General features: G+C 46.1%; 1 protein-coding gene across 1 annotated transcript in view; it reads right to left on the bottom strand.

Moving 5' to 3' along the window:
• Positions 1–17,006, bottom strand: part of LOC119400173 (uncharacterized) — a 49,812-nt gene that overhangs the window by 16,769 nt on the left and 16,037 nt on the right. Inside the window, 6 exon segments of the mRNA XM_037667162.2 lie at positions 550–584; positions 3,902–3,992; positions 9,130–9,389; positions 11,308–11,466; positions 16,177–16,261; positions 16,488–16,745. Coding sequence (XP_037523090.2) covers positions 550–584; positions 3,902–3,992; positions 9,130–9,389; positions 11,308–11,466; positions 16,177–16,261; positions 16,488–16,745 — 888 coding nt within the window.

The raw sequence follows: 17,006 nt of genomic DNA, 5'->3' as shown, positions 1-17,006 counted from the left end.
ATTAACCCTAATTAATCAAACAGGATAATTATTTTGCTACATCTTGTTTCCTCATGTTCATGGCACTGCTGCCGTTATATGGCATCCGATCTAGCCCATGAACTCATTAGCCAAGTTTTAAAAACGCACGGCTGAAGCATGGGGGTCCAATGTGAGCACATGGCATTCGTCTGCAGCAATCGCGTATGAAAAGTACCATCAGGCTAAACAGAACACTAAAAAAGCCGTTACGTTTAATTTTACAGCTACCGATGTGCCACAGTAACATTTCTTGTGCAAGCAGCTTATTAATTATCAGGCAGGCGTGTCGGTGTGTGAACTAAATGATGCCAGAGATCGATCTTGCCTGCTAGTTGGGCGACATAGGCCTTACCTTATGTTCTAGTGTAGCTAAGTCATGCAAGTTGCGCATGAAATGTACATTATCACACATTTCACCTAAAATCACACCTATGTGACTGATCGCCGTTGACAGTTGCTCACGACGAAATTGATAAGATGCAAACCCGAACAAGAAATCACTCAAATGAAAGAACAGCTGATACTCACGTGCAAGGTGAAGTTCGAGACGTTGTCTGAAGACGCTGTCACAGATTCCAGAAAGCCAAGGAGAGGACAAGCGATGAAATCGATTCTTATATACAAAACGGCCAACACAAAAGGCACAGTCATACTCTCTCCGACATAGCAGTGTGGCTGCACTAGCCCTGTGGGTGCCACCAGGCGAACCCCTTAAATGAAAGCACTTAATCATGTCACTCATGTCACGTATTATCGTGCGCCACACAGAACTTAAAACAGTGCGATGGCAACTGGGATCAAGATGCGCGGTCTGCGCCATAACAAGAAAACTGGAGCAAAGAAAACAAAAATATGTAAAATATTGCAAAAATATGCAAAAATAGATGTTCTAAGCTCATTTGACCAAAAGTTACAGCATGTTGAACATTCGCAAAGGAAATCCCAGTCTGAAAGTGACACACTCGTGAATGTTCAACATATTGTAACTTTTGTTCTAATGGGCATAGAACATCCATTTTTGTTGCATTGCACTCAGTTCTGATTACAGGTTATCGTGATATGCTGGCTTACTTTGTAACTCTCTCTGTTAAAAAAAAATCTTCCTCCCCAAAAGGCACGTGAAATATTTTGTATTTTAAGAACTACTAGTTATACTATAAAAATAATTGCATATTTAAAATCAGTGCACAATTATACATAAACTCACTAAGTATCATCAAGATCGATCAAGAAATGAGGAAAAAAAATTTTAAGAGCAGTGTCCCCCCTTAAACTGACACAGCCAATATTGGCGGCACATTGTCAATACTGGTCCAACGTCGCCATTATATTACACTGGCACCGCCAATATTGGCGGCATGTTATCCACCATGGGCTATCCTTGGGCCAGGAACTGCCAATCTGTCGCCAACATCGGGCCAACGTTCTGTGCTGCCTGGGAAAGCAGGACAAACTGCGGAGAATTGATTTGCCTGTGTTTCCCTTGTGTTTATCTGCTCTTTTCTGTCCTAGTCTTCTTTCTACTGTTTGTCCAATGTTTGCTGCTCCGTGTGTGATGCGTCTAGCTCCCGGCACTGCTGTTTCACCTCTGATTCTCTCTTCTGCAGATCTGTATCCGACTTCTGACATTAGAATTTCCCTGTCGCTGTATTCCAATAAAGAAGAGATCAAAGGGGGGCTTCACGGGGACGGCGGCTCATCCCTTTCTTTACATTTTGGTGGCGTGAAAACCAGGAGAAAAATACTTCTGATGTGAAACCGAGCGGTTTTTACAAATTCTCGAGAGCATCTGCAGTGTGGACGACTGTCGTGGCACCATCGCTGGGTGAAGCTGATGTGTGAGGCCTAACCGTCCCCGAGACCCAGATTGTGAAGCATGACATCTCGATAACGCCAAGGACTCCGCCGTGCGAAATTTCTGTGACGGATCCCACGTTGACACCAACTTTGCCTACATTTCCGACACTGGACCGGACCATGGAGGCCCTATTTGAAAGGCAGAGTTAAGTAGGCAAGTCCGCCACGCAAACCATCGCAAACATCAAAAGTCTGTCGCATTTAGATCGCCCATCAATAAGCAAGTTGCGGAATATTAACCAAATTTTGATTGAGCAGTACAAGCTTCTCAGACGAATCGATAAGGAGCTAGAAGATACAGTTGACCGTCCATCATTTGGTAGCTGAGATGTAGGACGCCGACGTTTACGTGCATCAGATCAGGGCCGTACCCAGGAATTTTTTTCGGGGGGTGTTTGTGTGTTGAACGGCTAACTTTGGCAACTAATGGTCCCTGTGAAGGTGTGAAAGTATGTTAGTGCCACCCGAAAAGTTAAAGCATGAAAAAATTTCGGGGGGTGTCAGAACCCCCTCAACCCCACCTTAGTTACGGCCCTGCATCAGATTATTCTAGCCAAGATGAGAACAGAATATAAGATAGCAGATATATTAAAGGCTCGGCAGGCTCACTCTGACTCAATAAAATAAAGCATTAGAACATAAGCAGAAAGAGAAATACTCTCTTAGTCTATGTCACCACAATCCAGCCCTTACCTCTTCAACAACAATCTTGTTGCACAGAAGCTAGACGAGACAACACCAAACAAATAATGCAACATACTGAAAGCATACAAATTAGCGTTCCCACTACAGAGAATACAATATGAAAGATCGACAGTGAAGAACCACGTCAACTTGTAAATACTTCTTCCACACCTATAGAAGTCTTGTCAACTTGCAATACCCATGAAGGTAATGAAAAGACAGCTGCAACAACTCAGGTGTATCTGATGGAAGAGACTTCTACGATAGAAAAGCGGGAAGCCTATGAAAATCCAAAAGGCGATCCATCAAACCTTGAAGATGAGTGCACACCGAAGATGACAGTTTCAGGTGTTATGCAGTCCTCAACCCTGTGGATACATGTGCCTGGCGGAAGAAAATCAGACAATTCATCAAGCGAAAAGAAATAGAATAAAGGAAGGAAAAACAAGGTGGACACAGAAGCCTGCCATTTCTATTGCTCATAAATGTAGCCCTTCGAGTAAGCTACAGATGTCAAGGTGGAAAAGAATGTCTATCTACACCCCTTATGCCAGTGCACATGCGAAATGCCTAGACAGTGTCACAGCTGCGGATGAAACACCCCAGACCAAGGCGGAAGCAGAAGGCTGATGCTTCCAAGGTGAACACAGCACCCAAGGCGAGAAAATCAAAAAGAAAACTTCTCAAAATGAGCTACACCAGAAACTCGTGGAAGAGACCGCATAATGGATGTCCATGCCAACGAAAACTGCTTCATCGACAGTGCAAGTCCATCAAGGGCAACGCGTTCGAAACCACGTGTGTGGAATAAGCGTCAGAAGCATAGCTGGAAGTCCAGGTGCAGGAAGAAACACGGATGATCTCACCAGGACCGACTTGGAACTAATGTGAATAGTGATGAACAGTGTGTACTTAGAATCTGTGTGTGCTGGGAGTTCTTTGTCAGGCACCACTGTGGGGGCGCAGGGGATGTTGAAAACTCTGCACAAGAGGAGGAGTGGTGCAATCATCATTAATGTAGGAGCAGTGTATTCGAATAAAGAACAGGTCAACAGGGGGGCTTCACCATGGGGACGGAAGCTCATCCCTTTCTCTACAGTCGCTTCGCTGGCTTTCATGGGCAAGCGTGCTTGCTTTCCAAACGTGTAGCCTGCTCGCTTATGTGTATCAGCGCGAGATATGAGATGAGGAGAGGGCGGTCCCTGAAGTTGCTCCGCAGTTAAAATAATTCTGGATTTAAAAGGTCATCCGAAGTTCACACAGAAATACATATCTGTTCCAAAGATTGACACAACTGTTCTGTTAATTATGAGTCTTCTGTAAAAAAAAGGCTTTTTACCTTTAGTGTTTTTTCCTTGCCATTTGGCACGTGTGGCTTTTTCTGAAACACGCTGCCCACAACTTCTTTGACTTGTTGACATTTTGATTGCCTGCATGAAAGAAAGAAACACACCAACAAAGTAGTTGACCAACTGTGGCATTTTACGCACTGACGCAATGTATAAACTATGGAAAATGCTGTAGTGAAGGGCACGGAGAAATGTATTCGAGGAGGAGAAACTGCTTGGCCGCCGCAGCGCACGAGGGCGGCGCAATAGCATCACGCAAGAAATGCGGTTTTCGCCGCAGCATGACAGATGACGCTTCCGGCATGTTGCCATCGTTTACATGCTCTTCTATGGACACAGCGTATAAAAATCGTCATACCGCCTCGTACATTGTAAAATTTCTCAAATTTCTGTCTGGACATCAATTGATAGATGTGACAGATATTTTAGCTGCAGTTAATAATAGATACTGCCCGAATTATAGGCCGTACAGCACTTGAAACGAGCTGCTAGTTGTGGCCCCGGAGCAGACGACGTCTGCCACACCCCGCTCCTCGCTTTCCTGGCTCGCATGTTGCGTGCACGCTTGCGTAGATGCCTTGGGAGGGAATGTTCCCTATTCGCCGTGCATTCCTTCGCAATTTGCAGGCTTTCTGTCTCTAGCGCGCTCAGTGGCTTCTGCGTTGTGCCGGCGGCGCTGACTTCTCGAACTCGCGCCGCAACTAAGGCACGTAAAAAGAAGTATTACTCCATGAAGAAGTATTGCTCTTTTAGGATGGGCAAGAAATGTGTCGCGCCCAACTGCAACAATGGGTACGCATCCTGCAAGGAGTGGGTATGCAACCTTCAAAGTTCCTAGTGACCCGGTGAGGTTGAAAGTGTGGGCTCATGCCGTACCAAGGAAAGATCGAGAGCTCACGCCTTGCGACTACGTTTGCGAGAAGCACTTCTCGGAGAGTAAGTCTTATCATTCGTTGAAAAAACTCACAGGGTGCATTAATTTTATGCACTAGACTAAGACGACTCGAAGGCGAAAGCCATCTTCTTCGTTTTCTTCAGTCGATGTGTCTATCCTGCCCCACCCCCGTGCAAAAGTTTTCTGCACCTAAAGAGGTTCTGGGCTGCCTCCAGGATCTGAGGCATTACAAGCTTTCTGCACCTCATCTAGTTTTGCATTGCCTCCGTGATCGGACCACCGATCACGGAGGCAATGCAAAGCGATGATGTCATGTGATGATGTCACAAATTTTGGCAATCTGTGACGTCATCACGGCATGATTTTTTGCATCACTGATGTTGGCCTAACCTATCGAGTTCACGTTACCGAAAATCATAAATTTCGTGTTCTACAAGATATTTCACTCAGGTAATTTTCCTGTATGTGACGCAACTTTTTCCTTTAATTTACAGAAAAATATGGCGCCGGCTAGAATGCATGCGAAAACACCTAACTGGGCATAAAGCCCGAATGGCGAATCATAGCCGAACGACCTTGAACCAGCGAGCTTCGTCGAAGAGCACGACGCGCGCGTTTTTCCCTTTCCGATAGGGGACTCTCACGACAGAGGGTGCGTCAGTGCTGTGCCCGATTCCGTGGCCTTATTAGGACATCCGAGAGAGCGCAGTTTCGCCTTCTCAAGAATTATTGCTCCGTGGTGAAGGGTTATGGAAATTTTTAAATCACGGTAATCCGTTAAGAGATATTCAGTTAAACCTCTATATAACAAACTTCAATATAGTGAAGTAGTTGTTTTAATAACTTCACGTTTATGAAAAACCATTTTTCAATTAGTGTAATGAAGTGCGTTTATCCGAGATTCCAATATAACAAAGTTTAAGTGCTACCTCAGGGCAATACAAGGCAATAAATCGAAACTTCTGCTTGTGCAAGTGGTCATAATTGGCTTGTTCGTGCTTTTTGTGAATGCATTTTTCAAATCGCGTGCTGTGCGATAGAGCGGCCACCAAAGCAAAGCAGTATTTTCCTGCTACAGAAGCTGGGAAAGGGTGCTATCATGCACCTCAATCATGGTGTAACATGTATTCTTTTAGGTGAGGACACTCGCAAGATGCGATCGATTAGGTAAAGTAACAACGTCACACGCTAATGAGTCTGGTGACAACAGCTGATACTTATATATATGTGGGACTAAAGCCCTTGAAACTCCGTAAAGTAGCAACACTCTTTTTCAGCCTTGCTTCCTCCTCGGTTCTCCTTCATTTCGCTCTCCCTCCTTGCCAGCATTGCTCCGGCGTTACCAGCGTACCAGACATTTCGTAGAATTGATGTGCACACAGCCAGGCAGTGCGCTACAAGCATTCATGCTTGCAGTCTGGCTGCAAGCGTTTTCATTTTTGGCACAATATTTTTCTCCTGTGGGTTATACAAATTTATTACCTGCACTTTTGCACTCTTTTGATAACTATTCCACAGTGAAAGTGTCTAAACTAGCGTAACGGTGGTCCATGACATGTCTGAAGCTTGTACACTACAATTCAGCACGCAAGTTTTGTAAAGAGCCTGCATCGCAGGTCCTATTGCAAATCGTTGTAAATGACACTTTCGAGACAACGCTAACATCACGGTATACAGCAAGCCCTCTGAAACCTAGATAATCATCCTCGATATTGTCAGGTGAATTTGCAGAGCGTATCAGTTATGACCCACGAAAGCCGGCGGGAAGAATTAGTGGCAACCGTTCCGAAGGTTCGAAGGGGTGTTACAGCTTCAGTACCGCTTATGTTCTAATGTTTGTACCAAGCATGCACAAACACACAGACGGGGCGCTGGCGCTATCATGTCTTCAACGTATCAACAGCAGTACGCGCTTCGAAATTGCACGTGTGTTGCCAAGGCTTGTAAAGCTTAGCTATGACCATGCCACTTATCTCGGTCAGGCCTGCACCTTGTGCGAAGATACATAGTAACCTAATTTTCCAAAGATGTAGATAGTGTACTTTTCTATTGCGAATCCACCGCGTGACCATCGGGGATAAAGAGACAAAAAGCCCCATAAGGTGTAAACACCGATTTTGTAACAAAGAGAGCCACAAATTTGCCATTCTACAGTGGGACATCGCGCTCAAGTCTCTTGTTTTATCAAAAGAACTGCGCTGAATTTCTGAAGCTCCGAAATCAAATTCTTGCACTCAGTCAGTCTGCGACTTTGAGTCATTTGGCGTGTAGCACACAAATGCAGACTGTACTCTTGATACAAAGCAAAATCGCACGGATGCTGTGTTAGCTCATCAAAGAGAAACAGTGATGTGTTCAGTATAATTTAACCCGCTTCAGATGTTATAACTTGCAGCAAATTGCGCAAACCTCGAAGCGTACTACAGTGAGATACTCGTAACCTAATTAACTCAAATCGAACATACTGGCCTGAATTTCTCCACTCCAATTTGGTTCATTTCTGAAACTCATTGTGCCAACAAGACTGTGTCACTAGGAGCTTTCTGCCTTCGCTAAATTCGTTTCGGTCTCCGAAAGGCCAGCACCAACCTATGGCGCTGAAAAGTGATGACACCCTTGTAACTAAATTTATGTACTACAGTGAGATACTCGTAACCTAATTAACTCAAATCGAACATACTGGCCTGAATTTCTCCACTCCAATTTGGTTCATTTCTGAAACTCATCGTGCCAACAAGACTGTGTCACTAGGAGCTTTCTGCCTTCGCTAAATTCGTTTCGGTCTCCGAAAGGGCAGCACCAACCTATGGCGCTGAAAAGTGATGACACCCTTGTAACTAAATTTACGTACTACAGTGAGATACTCGTAACCTAATCAACTCAAATCGAACATACTGGTCTGAATTTCTCCACTCCAATTTGGTTCATTTCTGAAACTCATCGTGCCAACAAGACTGTGTCACTAGGAGCTTTCTGCCTTTGCTAAATTCGTTTCGGTTTCCGAAAGGGCAGCACCAACCTATGGCGCTGAAAAGCGATGACACCCTTGTAACTAAATTTACATTGCAACAAAAGATGCACGGAGCGATACATGTGCTCTCAGACAGTGTGGAAGAAATTTGGAGCAAAGCTGGCAATTGAGAGTGACTGTAAACAAACGATCTCTGCGCGCCCAACATGACGGTAGTTGGCCAATAGCGACGCTGTGTCAGCCGCAGAGAGGGCGGAGGAGGAAGGATAGAGAGGAGGCGAGCTTCTCCACAGTACGTCACTACATTACAAATTTCAGGGACTTTAGGTGGGATGACGTCAATTCAAGACACAGGTGTTGCCGTCGTAGTCAGCGGATATCTATTGTCCCGCTGATAGATATCCGCTGCCATCACAGGAACAAAGGATGTGCATTGTTACTTTATCTGGTTTAAAGGAGTACTGACACGATTTTCAAGTGCAGCAAAACGAACGTTTTTGGTTTCTTTGGCATGTATTGTTAACGCTCTCCCCACACCGCATCTGGGAAACACGTTTAAATATTTAAGTTTGATTTTAAAGTTTTCATCTCCCGGCATCTGCAAGGCAGCTTCACCGCATGGAGAGCCCAATGACGTTTCAAGTCAGCTCACTTGGTTTGCGAAGTCTGGGTTCTGCATGCAGCCTAAATCACAGAAATCGCTGTCGGAGGCCCTGGACGACAGTTCACTCATCATGAACCACGTTCGACTGACAGCAAAGGACAGCAGGTGCATATTTCGTGGGTTGCAGTCTGCCCGTGACGTCACAGGCAGACTTGACACGTTACTACGAAGCCGCCCTCTCGAAACCGAAACCGAAACTGCTGGTTGAAAGAAGCGGTATTAAAAATATATGCAATGCATCCCCAGGCACCACAACACTCTTTTTAGGGTTCTCGACACCCGTGCTTTCATTTAGAGCAACAACCCGAAAAATTTTAAAATGCATGTCAGTACTCCTTTAATGCGCTTTGCAAGAAGTTGAGAAATGACCCCATCTCAATGATAACCTCAATAATAATTGTTGGGGTTTAACGTCCCAAAACCACGATATGATTATGAGAGATGCTGTAGTGGAGGACTCCAGAAATTTCGACCACTTGGAGTTCTTTAACATGCATTTAAATCTAAGCACACGGGCCTCAAGCATTTCTGCCTCCATCGAAAATGCGGTCGCCACGGCCGGAATTCAATCCCGCGACCTGCGAGTCAGCAGTCGAGCGCCAAAACCACTAGACCACCTTTGTGGATGCTACTGTAACCTCAAAACTATGGTTAACCTATGCAATGGCAATGACTTTTTGAACGGTACCTGACTTCCTCTGTTGATTCATCGCAGCTTTCACTTTCGTCCAGAGAAGCCCGACTCTCTTGCTGTGCCATCAGTGCCTCCGATGCTTTTTCGTCAGTGCACGTTCTGAGCAGGCTGGACCCTGTGACGTTCTCCAGCATGGCATCGGAATAGTCCGGACAATCCGTCGATTCTTCGTCGTCCTCGAAGTGCACCACGGAGCCTGAAGGTGTGGCTTCTGAATCGCTGGCTATATCGGCCTCAGAACTCGATGGTGTCTTCTGGTTGGAAGCAGCAAAAAGTAAAGAAATGACATAAATTCAATATACATGCTGAAGCCTGCGTGAACTGGAAAGTTTATTCTACCGCTTCAAATCTGCGGCTTTGCACCAGTCTTGGGAAGTAACCATAGTCAGATACACAAGTCCGGAGAGGCCTCGCCCAGATGACCGAAGCGCGGCAGTTGATTGCCTTCGCGACTGAATGAATAGTCCCACTCATGCACTTGGCAATGTTCGAGTCACCGGCTGTCCGGCTCATGACGTCAGTCTGCAGTACGCACCCCTTGGTACAGGCTTGTATGCATCTGCCTTTGAGGAGAAAATGTCACTGACTTCTAAAGTTGTATCTAACTATAGTCACCAATAGTGCATTACTAGCAGGAACCAGTTACTTCTCCATTAAGTAACTTTTAGCTGCCACTTGTTACTTTTTGTACAGTGATGGGAACATTAGGGTTACTAGAAGAGATATGAAAAATAATGACTTTATATTAAAAAATAACAATAAAACCGATACGTAAACTGATCCCATAAAGGGGATATCGCTGTCACGAATCTAAGTCAAGACAATATATGCTGTTTGCATTTGCGACACTTTAATTACTGTTCTTCCAGTAACAAAAGAAAGAATCCATTTACAGTCGCCGACCGTTTATTCGGACTCGGCGGTTCCCGCCGAGAAGTCCGATCCGAATAATCGGGAGTCCGAAAAAAAGGATTCAAAAGAAAAAAGCACCTGTATTGACCCAGCGTCCGGAAAAAACTTGTCAATGCGTGTCTGTACACATGCACGCTTACGCACGACCTAGTCGGTCTGTACTTCAGCCAATTTTTGGCCTCTCCTGTGAGTCGGCAATAGCACTGCAACGACCTATGCTAAATCCACATTTGATGGCTGTGGTGTGGGACGCACGTCATTACGGCAGCCACTGTCCACATGTGCTGGTTCAAGTATCTGACGGATGATCTCATCGTGCAACTCGGTGAAAACTCCCAAGCAACTTCGGATTGAGGTTGGCCGCCTTCCACCTGGCGAATAATCGCTGCATTTTTCGCCATCGTCAGGGCCTTGTAGTTGCTGCGTTTTAGTTCCAACGGCGCACATGGAATGGGCGGCGTCGGAGCAATTTCAGCAGATCAGGCTTCGCACACCAAGCAACAAACAAGGGAGCAAGGCCACAAAGCTCGGGACGCAGATCAGGCCTAGCCACAGAAACATCTGACAACGCTAACCCTCACACACCAAAAGGAAACGACATTGGGCTAGTTGATGTTGTAGCGCTTGTGTTGGCGTACTCTTTTTGTATGAGTTAGGATCCGCATCGCAGTCGTACGCGCTGTCATTCACCTCAAACGCTGCAACGAGCTGATTCGGATCTCGGCTTGGCTTGGCCTGCTGTTTGGCCGCAATAGCCGTTCAATGGATACTTGACTGGCTAAAGCCAAAAGGCAACCGTTACGCTTAGCTAACAAACATAGCCTTCGAAATCGGCAATTTCTGCGTGGATTTTTACACTGGCACGATCTTCAGCTATAGCCAGTGCAGCATTTCAGTGCTGGCAACCTAGCAAAAATATTGTAAACATTGCCGACAGCTTGTCATGGAGTTCAACGTCGCACTCGATCGGCCAGCTGGAGTCCGAAAAATCGTAACGGCGCACTGTGGGGTGTCCAAATTTTTGTTCGTGAGTTTACATTACTTCAATGGGACGAGTGGCGGTGCCATGAAGGTGGCTGAATAAACGGTCGGCAACTGTACATAGTCGTTACAAACTGTAACAAGTTAACTTGTTGAAGCTTGGGAAATCAGTTCAGCAAAAGCTTACATAACTGTAACAGGGTTACTTTTCTGCTCCATGTAACTCTGGCTGCGACACTGTTACTTTTTGCTGGTAACTTCACAGCTTTGTGTACTCACCACATGCTGTGCGTGAGCGTAGGTGCACTTGTCGTCGCCATCAACCTGCGAAAAGTTGAGTCCACGCGATTCCTGCACTTCAACCGCAGCCGCCGAAGCCACTGTGAGGTTCTCGCGTTCACTTTTGAACCTGCTCCTCAAGGCGACCAACCAGCGGTGCTGTGACAGTGAGATGCAAGCAGAGATTGACGCTTCATATAGACACAACCTTCATGTATGTTATTCCACTCCCGTACAAACCCTACTCCATATGGTATACTACTACACATCAATAATTGCTCCCTTGCATGTACTGACTTTTACTTACTTTGGCATCGTTCTGGATAGCTGTTTAAATTGGCAGTTTCAGCTGGACGCAGTCTCCTCAAAACTAGTTTCCAGCTGTTACGCCCTTGCAAGCTCACGAATATTTTGACGTTCCAATTCTGCACATTTTGTGCTTTACTTCATTCAACTGCCACCTTTTGTACTGCGTAGAATCCTGGGGCTCGACGTATAACTTCTATCTTGAGCCAGTATGACGGTTGCAAAAACGAGCTATACGTACGATAACTTTCTCACAATACTAAAAACATAGCAAACCACTGTTTTCTAGGTTGAAAATCTTACCTTTTGATTTTGTGCGGGAACTAAGATTGGCTACATGTATAAACAGTGTTGTAAGGAATAATGAACCATTCCCTATTTCATTACTCTGTACAACCCCCCCCTAACATGGAACCAAACTTTTAACAACTTCAATAAACCACCCACAAAAAACGCTTATAGTTTGGAATGGCATACTGCATTATATAAAGAATACCCAGAACTTGTCGAGACCACTGAAAAAAATACTACTTTGAAGTAGTTTTCTCTGCTTCCTGAGTTGACTGGTATTTTGGGTTATCAGTTTTTTTAACCATGTTGCATATACAGTAGAATCTCGATGATACGATCACGGCTAATACGAATTTCGGGATGATACGAATTTTTCTGTGGTCCCGGCCAAGGCCCATTAATTTACAACGTGCTTGAGTACGGTTGTTACGAACTGATTTTTGACCCGCGTCGTTTGACACGAATAAACGCCGCCCCACCCAACGCAACGTTGGCCCCACCGACGGCCGCGGAAGATAGCAGCGTGCACTTACGGCGCTGGAATGCGTGCGGCGCCGCCGGTTTGGCACGTTGCCAGCGCCGCCGGCGAGCAGCGCGACAGCCTCCAAAATCTGCGCGTATCGGAGGCCGGAGCATGGAGGAAGGAATACTAAGGAGAGGCCCTGACGTCACATTCGTGAAGCCCCCACATCGCAAACACCCGCATCGCCTCCTAGCGAAGGCGCAGCGAAACATTTCGCGATTTCCGTTGCGACGTTTGCAAGCGCATGCGCGCATCGCGAAACTTTGCAGCCTTTTTTGTTTGTTTGTTTGTTTTTCGCCGTGCAAGCGGCGTAGTCGATTCACGCATGCTGCTCTTTGTGTGTGTTCTTTAGGAAAGCTACGCAATGCCCAGCTGTTGCGTATACACGGTGCAAATCGCGTGCACTGCGGACAGTACCGGGTGTCACTTTTCATGTGTACGTATACGTTCGCTTCATTGCTGATCACTAAGGCACGGTATTTGCGTGCCAAGCTCTCGGATGTGCGCTCTGTTGCTTGCTACTCATTCTCAACTCAGAACTCACGTGAACTTTTGTTTTTGGCGTCTGACGCGCCGTACATAACATGCGCTGAAGGCAGCGTACGTTTTAGAGGCTGTGTCGTTCAACGAAAGGGCAATAAACTTTTCTTGTTATTATCAGACTACGTGATGTATGTATCGTGCGGTGTGCGCTCGCTGCGTGCTTGTGTTGTGTGCGCACTGGAATTACAAACTTTACGTGCACGATCGCGTATACAATACAGCTGTGTCTTCTTTTCGACGTGAAGTTACGTCAACTATAGGTTGGCGTTGCGCCGAATAGCTACTGCGCTCACTTCATATACACGAGCAAAGAACCGCTAATCGGGCAATAGATCTGGAAATCGGGCTACAAGGAAGGAAAAAAAAGGCGTAACGCCCAGCAGAACGCGTAAGTCACTGCTAGGTGAGTTCGAATACGATGAGGCAGGGGCTGAATGTTTTTGATCACGGCACGTACCGGTACTTTCTGTACTGTTGCACAAAAACGCTCCTCGAAGAACTTCATCACGCAACGCTCGGGCCTGCTGCGCACGAACAGCCTGGTAAACGTCTGCTTGCAACATTTTACTGCGTGCGAACCGCACAATACGCGCTAAGTTTACGCCGGGACTACGAATCCGAACAGAAGCGAACCACCGCAGAGAGCACGCCGCGGGGCGTCTGCTGTTTTGTTTGCCCCATATCGGCTTGTTTGCCCCATAAATCTGACGTCACTTCCGCCACACTTTTCGCAATGCATTGGGATACGATAGGGCCTCTCCTGAGTTTTTCCTTCCTCCATGGGCCGGAGTGTGCCTTTTGCTTTCTCTTGAAGATTACAGATGGCGCTGGCCACGTTTTTTTGTTTTTTTTTTCTTGGTGCGGAGGCAGGCCGGCAGGCGGAGACGGTAGAGGCACGGCCCGCGGGAGCTTCTTTCTTCTATGCGTGCCGTCGGACGGAGTGGTTGTCGTTGCTGTGCTCGAGCCCGCGTTCTTGCTTTGTTGTGATTGTGCCTTTTTTGCCGAGTGGCAGCAAGCTATGTCTCGCAAGCGGAAAGCCCTCTCCTTTAAGGAGAAACTGGACATTCTTCGAAAGGTCGATGAGGATCCCAAAAGAAAACGGACGGAGTTGGCTAAGGAGCTAGGCCTCGCAACGTCGACATTAAGCACAATTGTTGGACAGCGGGACTCAATAATGAAGAATGTGCTTTCATTCAACGTCAACGCGAGGCAAGCGAAGACAGCCCAACACGTGAAGCTTGAAGAAGCTCTTCTGACCTGGTTTAAGGAGGTTACTGCAGCTGGTGTGAACATCGATGGCAAAGTGTTGCGTGAGAAAGCCGACGAGATCGCACTTGCTCTGCGCATCGACGGATTTCAGGCCTCAGGTGGGTGGCTGCACCGTTTCAAGACGAGACACGGTCTCGTTTACAAAAGCGTCTGTGGGGAAGCGAAGAAGGCTGACGAGACCGTTGTTAGCGACTGGCTCGCGAAGCTGCAGTCACTCATCTCTGGGTATGAGCCTCGTGATGTTTTTAACGCAGACGAGGCTGGCCTGTTTTTTAACCTTCAGCCTGAGAAGAGCCTTTGCTTAAAAGGCGAAGCGTGCCAAGGAGGCAAGAAAAGCAAAGAGCGAATAACGGTGCTTTTGTGCTGTAACGCCGACGGGTCGGAGAAACTTAAGCTGACGGTAATTGGCAAATCCCAAAAGCCTCGGTGTTTCAAGCGCGAGAGCCATTTGCCGTGCGTCTATCGCGCAAACAAAAAGGCGTGGATGACGGCGGCCCTGTTCGAAGAATTTCTGTCGCTCCTTGACAGAAGGATGGCCTGCAAGAATCGGAAGATTGTTTTGATTCTTGACCAGTGCGCCGCCCACCCGAGGCAAGTAACGCTTCAAAACGTCAAACTGATCTTTTTGCCCGCGAACACGACGACGCACCTGCAACCGCTTGACGCTGGAATAATAAAAAACCTCAAGCATCATTTCAAGGGCCTTCTTGTGCGCCGCCTACTTGCCAATATTGACAGAAAACACGAAGGCGACCTGCGGATAAGCCTCCTGGACGCCATCCATTTTATCGCTATGGCTTGGGATCGAGTAACGCCGACTACCATAGCAAACTGCTTTGCGAAATGCGGCTTCTTCAGGAGTTCCGAAGAGGTGCCCTCAGAGCAGGAAGAGCCAATTGAGGGTTGGGAACTGCTTGATGCTGGGTGTACAGCTGAAGACTTCTGCACGGCGGATGACAACCTCGCCACTTGTGGTGCGCGCACGGTGGAGGATATTGTTGAGGAGGCCACATGCGAGGTTGCCGATTCCAGCGATGATGGCGACAACATAGACGAGGGCGATGGTGAAGGACCACCACCGGCGGCTGAAACGCTGCACGCGCTCGACGTCCTGAGGCGTGCTATGGCCGCTGATGAAATCAGCGACGACACGTGCACGCGTTTTTACGGATTTCAAAGAAGTCTGCTGAGTGACTTCGCGAAAAAAAGAAGCAGAAAGACATTAGAGATTTTTTCTGCAAGAAATAAATGTTTTTTTATGTGTTCCTAAAAATGAGTTTGCCTCTGACTGTTAATTTAGCTAGTTTTACATGTGTTTCGGTGATACGAATTTCGGCTAATACGAATATTTTTCGTGACCCCGCGGGATTCGTATCATCGAGATTCTACTGTATTGTACTTTATGTTTTTTGTATTTTCTTTGCAAAGTATTGCAATATCCTTGTTCCCTTTATTAAATTATTCAAAAGAATTATTATTAATACTTGTAACAACAAGTTTTATTTTCCAGATCTGTGCACCACTATTACTAAACTTTTTTGCGTTTACTACAAGTCATGTTATTTCTTTTTTCCTTTGTTTAATCGAATTCATTTTACTCTTGTTAGTAGCCAAACGCTACTTCTTGCATGATATCAAATTTCATTTTCTATTTCTGTTTACTTGTAGAATTATTACAGCTTCTGTTATGTATATTTTTAAATGGGACCCGCACTAGCCTTTGGCTATGGGACCGTACAGTTTGTGCATACTTTGTACAAGATAAGTGAGCAATAAAGAACATTCATTCATTCATAACTGGCCATTTGGTGTTGTTCTCAGCACTTTACAAAATTACGTAACACGGGCAAAAAGTTGCAGTTTTCAAATGTACAAAGATGTTATAAGCTCGTGCTGTCTTATATTGCTGAATTTTCTGCATGAGGATATCACCTTACCCTGTTGTACTTTCCTTCCATCACGTGTGGGTACTTTGCCACCAGCGAGTCAAGTACTTTGTTGTACAGCCTCGGTGTTGGATATCTGCAAAAAGGATTTATATAGACCTCTGTGCAATGCACGACATCAATAATCCGTTTGAGCAAACACTACTTGATCTATTAGCCGCATTAGTCCCTCTAGCTGAACCTAGTCAATGAATGTTACATGTAACGGAAGAATACTTATACATCAGTGAAAAGGCAATTTTTTTTCGGACACTTGATAATGCAGACCCTGCAGAAAAATGGTGCAAAACTAGCACACTCACGGAGTCACTCCGTAGCAAGCCTTGAAGAGAACAGAGATCATGTGCGTCTTGACTTTTGCAGTGACTGGCCGCTTGCTTTGCAAAAATGTGTCGCACCAGACGCCGAAGGATGGAGGCAGCACGAACTTGAGAGAGTCATCGCTGTTGTGCATTGACGTGTGACTGATGGCAGTGTCATCAACTTGCATCTCGTCACTGCCGCTCACTTGCCTGTAGGACAGAACTGCATACGGTGTGTCTTCAATTCGTGTCACGGTCCTGCATAACAAGACGGGCACGCGAGTCAATTATCCACAAAAAGAGCACAGGCACAGAATTCAACAGTCATCAAAGATATTGAGTTCTTGAGCTGAAAGATGCTCTCGGACTACGGACAAACACTGTCTGTGCAGTTCATACAACTGAGCTTTCGAATTTTTTTAAAAAGTGATACAGAAGAAAACTTTTGCTGCCGAGATTTTCAGCCCAATCGATAGCTTGTGTGATCTCAATTTTTGCACAACTTTTATCACTTGTCCA

Source organism: Rhipicephalus sanguineus, chromosome 7 (genome assembly GCF_013339695.2).
Source record: "Rhipicephalus sanguineus isolate Rsan-2018 chromosome 7, BIME_Rsan_1.4, whole genome shotgun sequence".
In the NCBI taxonomy this organism is placed as follows: Eukaryota; Metazoa; Arthropoda; class Arachnida; order Ixodida; family Ixodidae; genus Rhipicephalus; species Rhipicephalus sanguineus.
Note: the sequence above shows the minus strand (reverse complement) of the source record. Positions and strands in the feature narration are given on the sequence as shown.